The 10735-nt window shown below is 36.3% G+C and overlaps 2 protein-coding genes across 2 annotated transcripts; one reads left to right on the top strand and one right to left on the bottom strand.

Annotated features, from left to right (window-relative positions):
• Window positions 1-3341: 3341 nt before the first annotated feature.
• LOC140972742 (uncharacterized) lies at window positions 3342-4407 on the bottom strand. Its single transcript, XM_073435132.1, has 3 exons — window positions 4209-4407; window positions 3996-4057; window positions 3342-3703 (listed from the first exon to the last, which is right to left on the bottom strand). The coding sequence occupies exons 1-3, from the start codon at window positions 4264-4266 to the stop codon at window positions 3575-3577; spliced, it is 249 nt and encodes an 82-aa protein (XP_073291233.1). The 5' UTR covers window positions 4267-4407; the 3' UTR covers window positions 3342-3574.
• A 120-nt stretch (window positions 4408-4527) lies between these two features.
• LOC140972739 (protein pleiotropic regulatory locus 1-like) lies at window positions 4528-10592 on the top strand. The gene is made up of 17 exons (XM_073435126.1): window positions 4528-4832; window positions 4954-4978; window positions 5460-5577; window positions 5801-5882; window positions 6132-6194; window positions 7002-7086; window positions 7239-7331; window positions 8132-8195; window positions 8281-8366; window positions 8448-8549; window positions 8631-8714; window positions 9492-9552; window positions 9641-9707; window positions 9813-9890; window positions 9973-10037; window positions 10176-10253; window positions 10336-10592. Exons 1-17 carry the CDS (start codon window positions 4696-4698, stop codon window positions 10506-10508), a joined length of 1461 nt encoding a protein of 486 aa, XP_073291227.1. The 5' UTR covers window positions 4528-4695; the 3' UTR covers window positions 10509-10592.
• Window positions 10593-10735: the final 143 nt, after the last annotated feature.

Genomic DNA, 10735 nt, shown 5'->3' with positions numbered 1-10735 from the left:
CGCACGATCGAAAAGAAAATCAAAAATCCTTAATTCTCTTTTTTTTTTTCTCTCTGTAACTTTCTTCAACTTTCTGAAAAAAGTTACGTAACTTTCAATTTTATCTTTTTTTTTAATTTTTTTTATTTTTAAATATTATATTATATTATATTAATAAAATAATATAATATAATATAATATATACTATTTAACATTTTAAAGTCGGTGCATCCCTTTGGACCAGTCAAACGATCAAATTTTTCAAAACTCAAAACATGAAACTTCTATATCTTTGAGTTTTCTACGATATATCCAAATCTCAAATCATTTGAACTTCATATGGAAAAGATATGACACTAATTACCATTTTGTCTTTAAAATTAATTCATTATTTTTCAACTTATTTACGAAAATGCCATCGAAATAAATTGAATATTTTTCAACTTATTTACAAAAATGCCATCAAAACTATTTTATCAGTGTTTAGTCTCGGGGTCTCACAAATACCATTCTGATGACACGCCAGTTGTTGCGCTATCGACGGGATGGTACAATGGAGGAAGCAGATGCCTGAACAATATAAAAGTAAGTGCCAATGGAAGAACCGTTACAGCTATGGTTGTTGACGAGTGTGATTCTACAATGGGATGTGATGGAGATCATGATTATCAGCCTCCATGTACTAATAACATAGTTGATGCATCAAAAGCTGTGTGGGAAGCCTTAGGGGTGCCAGAAGACAATTGGGGCTATTTGGACATTACTTGGTCTGATAACTAGTGACACGAATTACGTTTTGTGGTGTTGTAGACATGTTGTGCGTGTAAATTAAAGCTTGTATATTAGCAACGAATCCTTGAAAACCAAACTTATGTACATCATATTTCTTACAAGGAAAATACTACTATGGTTGTCCTTATACAAAACAGGCTTTCTAGAAATTAGTAAAAGAGACAGATGATTGATTTCAAACACCACGTTCCTTGTCCATAACTTATGAGTAAACTAAGTTACTGAAGTACATCAAGATTATTTTACTTTTGTAATAAATAAAAAAACAAAAGAAGAAACAATGCAAACGAAATACAAGTGTGGGACACGATAATTTGCAACATAATGATAACAGAAATTCATATATCCAAACAATAAGATTGCGGTACTATCCACATGTTAAGTGGTGAAAATCATAGGGGGGAAATGGTATAACTAGGGCGTCATAAGAAATTCAGAGAAATTGAGTCACAGCCTTCATGAAGTCACATTTGACATGAATAAATTTAAATGATGGAACAGGTAGCTCACGTCAATTTCTCGGTCTTCTATGTACAAACCACAAGTCTGGAATAGGAATTAAAAGTAATTTTTTTATTAAGTACCATATTGTTTTTGAGTAGACAGAATTTGTAATTAGATGATAAAAAAAAAATTCCTTGCCGTTGCAGTCCTTCGGATAAAGACCCTTTATAGCATCATAAGCTCCCAAGATAGTCCTATTGATAAATGTTTTGTGTTGCATCATAAGCTCCGAAGACGGAATGTTTCAAGGTGAACAAACTATAATAGCTCTTATTGTTTTTAACATAGTTTTGGCATTTTCCTTTTCGCAATAGGCAGATTCTGAGTCCATGTGTTCTGAACATCCAAAACAAGCATCAAACATGAAGAAGTTGTGTTAGTACTTACATTTCTTATTCTTCAATCCACTCTGGCTAGATAGAGGGAAAAAGCTCCCTCCTGGGGTATGCGATGATTGCTGTGAAGAGGGGAAGCTTTACAACACGTATAAATGCTCACCTCATGTATCCAAATGCACTAAGGCGGTTCTAATCCTCTACAGTTTTTAGACGGGGAGATTTGACATCAACATGTGACAGCAAATACCATCCGTTGTGGTAATAATACAGTTGAAGCTTCAAAGGCCGTTTGAGAGGCCTAGGTGTGCCGAAAGATGACTGGAATGTGTTATCACTTGATCTGATGTCTAGCTAGAGCAGTTCACCACTTTTCACTCCATGATTTTGAAAAGTTGCTTAGAAAGAATGCAGAGAATAATGTATTAATCATATGCCATATGTACTAAAAAAATCACAAATTCCTGTTTTGAGTGAGCTTGTCTGCAGTTTTAATAGCCTGAATTAAGCTTGATTTTATGTCACCAAAAATAAACTCCACCCCCCGAAGAAATCATTTCTGTAAAGATGGAGAAAAATATGAAAACAATGTAATTATATTATATCTGTCTACAAGAACAGATAGCACCTCCGCCATCTAATACTAAAACTAAAATTTTAATCATGCGTGTCATAAGTGAAAAAAATGTTGTGAGAAATATGAAAACAATGTAATTATATTATCTCATTATTTGATTACTAACTGGACACATCAATATATAGCCTGAGTAATTTTTTTCCTAAGGAATTTACAAGGATATCCGCTTCCTGCTCCTCTATTTGGACATAGAATAATGTGATAGCTCCAGAGTCTATCTCATGCTGAACCATTCATTGGAACTTGATTGTGCAAATGCTTCTTGCAGATTTACCACTGATATAAAGCTTCACAGGTTACAAGTGTGGAAAAGTTAGGTCCTTTACGTGTCTCTTTAACAAAGTTCCCACGTACTCCATGATAACTGCACATATTCTACTGCATCGCTACTTGGAGCAACAACTGATTGCTTTCTGCTCCATGTTTCTCCCTAACTCCGTGAAATGCCATATTATGAATTTGCTCTCTTCAACTGTTCCAATCCAAAGTGCATTGGCACATCGTTTTAACTTCTTGGGATTAATTTTTCTTGAATAGCATTCCTCTGTCTGAGAACTTTCAAATATCTTGCAACTTGGTTGGCTACCTGTAAATGCCTCTCGATAGGCAATTCAAGAACGTGATCCAAGACCTGTGTACCTTAAGTTGTATATGCTGGGATGCTACTCTTTTAACCTTAATGTATCATCTGTTGAAATCTCACTCTAAATTGATTGGCTGTCCTCGTTTATGACCACAGCTATATTGATCAATGAATTTACTCTGTTATTGAGTGTCGAGAGCTTTAGGAATTATAGTATTTCATCATAAAAGAACCGATTAGCTTAGATGTGTATTAACGTGTTTCTTTAGCATTATTGAATTGATGATTGCCAACTAATTTTAGGTTAAACAGGATGATGGATGTGTATTTGGATTTTCTACGTCACATTCTCTTATATTTGATGATCGAAGTTCAGTATTTTAAGAAACAATGGAATGGAGAGCTGCATCATGCACATGGTCTTTATGGCCGACAGCCACCTAATTTTGAGACACTCTTTCTCCACTCAGAGGTTAAATTTCTCCCAACAGAACAATGATTTATCTCCAAATAAAACAGAAAGTATATGTAATTTTCATACCTGACGAAAGTAAAGAAAAGTTCTTCCAAAGAAACCTTAACTTCCGCCCAAAAAATGCCCACATTGATAGTTAATCTAAATTAAATTTTCATAATATGAAAGTCAAAATGAAGAACACACTCTTCAAGCAACAACCACCACTAACTCAATGGAAGTAAAATGAAATTTCATTTCCCATTCAGCTGATTTCTTACATAATAACCTCAGTTGTCGACCTCCATTGCTTGGGCAGCTTTAGCTTTTGCCAACGGCGTCAATTTCATTTTCAACTTTTTCTTGCCAACTTGAAATCCACTCCCAACTTTCTTCTTCTTACTGCTGACACCATCCACCTAATCATGGCACAAATCAAGTTTTTTTTCATCACATGTCATCCCAAAACAATGAAATCACAATCCCAATCAGCACAAAACCAGGTGCAGATTGAGTTGAGGTGCAAAAGTTGCAATTTTTTTTAAAAGGCGCTGAAATTTTGAAACATTTCACAGTCCGTTGATTCAAAATTTCCAACGGATTGGCGAAGCAAAACAGTCATACGTCGAGTACAGTAATTCACTCAATATACATGGAGCAGAAATCAGACAATAATCGAAAAAATAAATAATTAAAGAAAGAGCAATTTACCTTCATCTTGTTTTTCTTGGCTTGAAGCTTCTTCTCCCTCTTCTCCTTCTCTTCTTTTTCTTCTGTTTCCTCCACCAACACCAATCCGTCACGAGAAAGTTCAAAATAATAGTATCGAAATAATTAATTGCACACTTATATTCATACTCAATAACATTATATCATTCATTGAAAATGGAGGGGGAGAGGAAACAAAACTGCAGCACTACTCACTTCTTAGTTCGTAATCGTGCAGCCTTTTTCTTCGAGCCAGATCGTTCTTTTTCGACATTTTCTCCCCAATTCAATTTGAGGCGTGTCTCGTTTGATGATTCAAATTGCAAACCCTGGATTTAGGTTGGCGGATTATATCCCTAAAAAAAGTCTTCTTGTGATTTACCTTGTCAACTTGCCAAGTGGTTTCAATTTACAAATTCAAAATATCTAAATAAAATAAATAATGAAAATAAAAATAAATCCTTGAGTCGCCAATTATGGGCTCAATTAGTCAATGTCATTTCCCGGCCCATTTAGAAGCAATTGGACGCTACGAGTCGTTTATATCGAATCGGATATTTACATACCGCATCGGCCCACGACGCCAGTCAGCCACCGCCTCCACCCTTTTCTCGGCGGAGCTACGTTCTCGCTCTTGTGCAGTGTATTTACTTCTCCAGGCCTTCCTTGCTTCTTAAAGTATTTTCGCAGAGTCACATATCGAATGCCGGGGGCAACTATGGAAGCCGAACTTCCCGTGGAGCCACAATCGCTTAAGAAGCTGGGCTTCAAGTCTTTGAAGCGAGCGCTTGACCTATTCTCTCCTCTTCATGGACAATTTTCTCCACCGGATCCAGAAAGGTTTTCTAAGAGCTCATCAAAGAATCTTTCTTTGATTCTATCGTGATTTAAATATAGGCTTACTTGGAGATTATTGATGCTTATATGATCTTTTTAATCCCGTTACTTGTCTGGTTTGCAGCAAGAAGATTCGAGTTAACCACAAGGTTAGTGCTTGTTACTTTCTGGGAAAATGGAATTTAGACTATGTAAAACACATCCAGTAAACTGTGAAAAAATTTGAATTAACAAGTATTGGAAAACGAAAAAGTTGAGGGTTTTAAGTAAAAATATGTTACTGCGAGGGGCGACCCATTTTGAACGGTTTTCACCTCTCCTGCTAGTATTAGGTGCATGCATTTTAATCGGTCCTATAATGTAAACGCGGGTCATATTACTTCTTTCCTGGGTCACCCTTTACGATGCTAGATTCTCAACAATATTTGGCCGGAAGTTCAATAAGAAAGGCTTAATCCCAAAAAATCATTTTTAGTTAAGTTATAAGACAATCCACGGTATTTGGACAGCTGATGTGGGACGTAACAGTTTGTATGACATGTGGAATGTTTATTTCATGATGATTACTTGTAAGCCTGTGTTATTATATCCTTTGTTTTGAATGATTAAGAAGTTTTTCATTGATTTTAGTTAAACACCGAGTATGGAGGGCTGAAAGGTGTGGCATCTGTACATCCTTGTGATCTGGCAGCAGCGAAAACTGAACTACAGAAAGTTCCTGCTCCTTCCAATGCCCTAGCACTTCCTGGTATATCCTTTTTGGGTTTCCAAATTTCCATCAGCGGTATTGTTTCATAAAAATTCCCAGTCAATCACACAAATAAATATATTAGCGCCAAATTACATTCACTGGTGGCACTTGACAAAGCAATAATCATCCTTGGTGTCTATTTTAGAAAGATAAACAAACCAGATAGTCACTAAGAATTTGTCTCTTCTTGGTTAACAATGAACATGTGTTCTTCGTGCAGGTCCTGAAAGATCAAATGATATCCAGCAGGGAGGGTCCCAGACTGATTTGGTGATTATTTCAGCTGCGGAATCCAGGGGCCAGTCTGTATCAGTTTATTTTCCCTTGTTTTCTGTTGAAAGATTGTGTGTCACATTAGACTAGTTATCTTAATTGTCATCCGGATATGTTAGATAATTTTTGAGGGAGGTAGTGGCAATAGATGTGAAATGTCACAATTAATTCATGCTGGCTGCATCTCCGGAATACGGGACAATTTAGATCTTACGTTCACATGAATATGCATGTTTGTATGCCACATTATTTTTTACAAAGATAAATTTTGTTGTCAGAACTGAAGTTGATCTTCAAGGTAGGAGTGCAGCAATTGCCCCCTCTCATGGTTCATCTGAAAGGTCTCTTTATTCTTTATTGGTTTCTTTCTGGAAGTATACAGTATGCATTTTCACCTGACTATAAATGTGTTTTAAGGCGGAGGAATCTTGCACTGTATTTTTTTTATTCGTTGATGTCTACTTGGTGCAACAGTGTTTCCTCTCCGTGCATGCAAATAGTTTTTCTTAAAATGTTTTTTCGCCAACTGAAATCCCTAATCAAAGAAAAACATGATGTTCTTAGTGAATGGATTCTTCACCAAGTTTCATCGAGAGTTATTTGTTAACCTTTTCATCGAGAGTTATTTGTTAACCTTTTCCCCCTCTCATGGTTCATCTGAAAGGTCTCTTTATTCTTTATTGGTTTCTTTCTGGAAGTATACAGTATGCATTCTCACCTGACTATAAATGTGTTTTAAGGCGGAGGAATCTTGCACTGTATTTTTTTTATTCGTTGATGTCTACTTGGTGCAACAGTGTTTACTCTCCGTGCATGCAAATAGTTTTTCTTAAAATGTTTTTCGCCAACTGAAATCCCTAATCAAAGAAAAACATGATGTTCTTAGTGAATGGATTCTTCACCAAGTTTCATCGAGAGTTATTTGTTATCCTTTTCCTACACTTTACAAAAATGGAGGATTAGCTCTCTAGCGGCTAGCCGTTGTTTAAACTTGACATTCAACACATATTACTTATGCTCAGAATATTTTTTTTCAAAACCTCTCTATCTTTATTATTTCAAGTATTGGGGTTATTGATGGTAAGGATAACGGTAGCTGTTGAGAGCCTGTCTGACAATGAAGCATTGCTTGCTTGTGTGCCTGGCAGGAATCTTTCAACATCAGCCATTATGGAAAGAATTCCAAGTAGATGGCCTCGCCCTATATGGCGGGCTCCCTGGAAGAATTACAGGGTGAGAAGATTCTCTGAGCTAATAACAAAGTTGTTCCAGAACTTGAAAAGATGATAATGTTTCAGCTTTGAATATTTTATTATTATATCTTATTTAGTCCCTCCTATGTTCCTTTCCTCTTTGCCTTAACCTTCCAAACTCTGACTGCATAGGTTATCAGTGGCCATTTGGGATGGGTGCGGTCCGTCGCGGTTGACCCGAGCAATACTTGGTTTTGTACTGGATCGGCTGATCGAACAATCAAGGTTAGATATTGAAATTCTTGTTTTCTTGGAAGCAACTCACCCATTTTCTGAAAAGGAGGAAATTGGAGGGGGGAATGGCAAGATTTCACTTGTGAATGATTTATGCAACTCTTGTCTGATGTGGAACTTTAAATTTCTAAATATCCACTAAAAATCAACAGTGTTGAAATTGCAGCAGCTCTAAATGCGCTGCATATGATATCATTTAGTTTAATTGACATGCATGTACTAAGTTAGATGAGACGAATGCAGTCGATTTCTCTGGGATGATTTTCTTTGACCAAGTTCTCCCTGGCTACGAATGATGATTTGTGGGAAACTTGCTAGATGCTTTTTTTTACGTGATAGATGCTATTCTTGGTCCTAAACTAAGTGGAGAATTCAAATCGAATTGTTGTTAGTGACAGTTTATTGCCTTGTATCTGTTGACATTTGACTCTGGACGACATATTTTATGTGCAAAATACCGGACATGATTTTAGTTTTGAGAATTTTAAGTTTCATCATGTTTCTCATGGATCACTTTCAGATGAAAGTTGCTACTGTATTTAACAGAAACCGAAGTTCATTCATATATTATTTTGAACAACCAAATGTTCGTTGAACCTTGATAATGACTAACATTTCCAATGTTGAGACTGGGTATCTTTTGCTAGAATATGATCTTGGACATGCAATATTATAATTTAAGCTAGTATAATTTGTTTGGTGGCTTTAGAATCACTAACATTTGATATTTCTGCTTTATTGTGCATCCTTCTTTTTGTGTCATAGGAAGTTTCATTTTTTGTTGCATCTAGATATGGGATTTAGCAAGTGGGAGGCTGAAACTTACACTTACCGGTCACATTGATCAAGTGCGAGGTAGTTTATTTTCTAGGTCTGTCAGAGCTCATATTTTTTAAATTAGATTACAGTATGTGCATAAATTAACCAATTTTTCTTGCAGGCCTTGCTGTTAGTAGCAAGCACACTTACATGTTCTCAGCTGGTGATGACAAATTAGTTAAATGTTGGGATCTAGAGCAGAACAAGGCGGGTGACATATTACCATATCTATTTTAGGTTTGGTAGTTCTATCTGCGCATGCAGTAACACTTTTAACATTGTCTTCAGGTCATTCGGTCTTATCATGGTCATCTGAGCGGTGTTTATTGCTTGGCTCTCCATCCAACAATTGACATTTTGCTTACTGGAGGCCGAGATTCAGTGTGTCGGGTATGGATTTAGTTGTATATATACCACCTGTCCGCATGCGTATTTTAGCTTCAGACTATTTTTGTTTTATGATGATTATAGGTGTGGGATATTCGCAGCAAAATGCAAATTCATGCGCTCTCTGGACACGAGAATTCCGTTTGCTCAGTTTTCACGAGACCTACGGTGAGTGCTTATTTGTGTTATGAACTCTCTCTCTCTCTCTCTCTCTCTAGCTTTCGGCCTGAACGGAGGAGTTGATTTTTGGTTGTTTGTGGATTGATTTTTTTTCATTCATGGATCTTGGGAAAATTCTACTTAATTTTCTGAGTTGTGCTTGATTTATTGAACTCATTTTTTTTTTTTGGGTGAAAAGCAATTCTCAAGCAAAGGTTTTTTCTGCTTGCTTGAAAACATGATGTGGTGATACCGGGATGGATCTGATTAGTCTTTTGAATTTGTATCAATCAACTTTCAGGAAGCAGAGTGTCGGTAATTTATTTAAAAGGGAAAAAAATGTTTATGTCTGCGCTGGTTCATTTTAAAGATAACTGTGTCTTGCTCAGTATATTGGTTTTTACTTTTTACTATTTTTGTGTTCTTGAATATATGACAATAGAAAATTGAATCGCCAAAAATGATGCATAATGCTACTTTATCTTGTACCCAAAGATGTTTATCAATCTACATGTGTGTACTTCTAAAAAGTTAGCAAATTCAAACGTAGCAATCGGTATTGTATTCCTTTAGTTCAAAAACACTGTGAATGCACAAACTCTTTCTTCTGTGTAGGCACTTTTTCCCGTTTTGAAACTTACAATTACCCGTATTTACTAATAGGAATAATGATTTTTACATGGATTAAGTGCTGTTCAAAGTGACTTTTCTAAGGGTTTTTAGTATTATTCTTATTATTTTTTTGATCTTGTGATCGAACCTCGTTAGTTTAACTTGAATTTGCAGGATCCACAAGTAATCACTGGTTCTCATGATTCAACAATAAAATTCTGGGACCTTCGATACGGTAACATGTTATGAATATTCACTTCTTGGTTCATTATTAAATCTCTATTTCTCCCTTTGTTGAAGGTCCAAGTGTTTGTGCCTTTCAGGTAAAACTATGTTAACTCTCACGCACCATAAAAAATCCGTGCGTGCAATGGCTCCACATCCCAAGGAGTAAGTCTCTTCTTTTTGCATTGCAGGGAATAAATATTTGAACTATGAATTGTACTTTATTCATTGTTATTATTAGCTCAGTCCATTCCATTGCCACATTTGCAGGGATTGTTTTGTATCTGCATCAGCTGAGAACATAAAAAAATTCAAACTTCCGAAAGGAGAATTTATGCACAACATGCTGTGAGTTTTATCGACTTTGCCACATCCGCTATATGATTGTAGGAAATGTATGATATGCTGACACCATGATTCTACCATACAGCTCTCAACAGAAAACTATTATTAACGCAGCTGCTGTCAACGAAGAAGGTGTACTAGTCACAGCTGGTGAGTTCTATTTTATGTCTCTCCTGGTTCTGTTACTTTATTTCATCTCTTTGGGCCTTTTCTCTTTCTTGGAATGATATATTTCTCGCACCATGATTATAATATTTCTCATCATTCTTCTGGTTGCTTTTGTCAAAGGTGATAACGGAAGCATGTGGTTCTGGGACTGGAACAGCGGTCACAATTTTCAGCAAGCTCAAACAATCGTGCAACCTGGTATTTAACTATGAAATCTAGCTATTTCCTCGTCCTTCCCTCTCAGAGAGGCGACATTAACACGGTGATTTCATTATGTCAGGATCACTGGACAGTGAAGCAGGGATCTACGCTCTCACATATGACGTAACGGGTTCGAGGCTTATCAGTTGTGAGGCAGATAAGACTATCAAGATGTGGAAAGAGGATGAAAATGCCACACCGGAATCTCATCCCCTCCATTTTAAGCCACCCAGAGATATTAGGCGATTCTAATGTTTTGGATTTCTTTCTTGGAAGAAAAGAAAAAGCACTCTGATGTATGATTTTACTTGATCTTGGAATAATACGAGTTCTGTACTGGTGGTGTTATTAAATTGTTCCCATTCAATTCAAGTTTGTGATACAACAAAATACGCATGGGAATGTGGAACTTTGTATATCCGGCAGAGCATGGAAAGCTCCTTGTATGGTGTTATAAGTAGAAACTGTTGATAAAATTA

The sequence above is a fragment of the Primulina huaijiensis genome, chromosome 3 (assembly GCF_012295235.1).
Source record: "Primulina huaijiensis isolate GDHJ02 chromosome 3, ASM1229523v2, whole genome shotgun sequence".
In the NCBI taxonomy this organism is placed as follows: Eukaryota; Viridiplantae; Streptophyta; class Magnoliopsida; order Lamiales; family Gesneriaceae; genus Primulina; species Primulina huaijiensis.
This window is presented reverse-complemented; position numbering and strand designations above follow the sequence as displayed.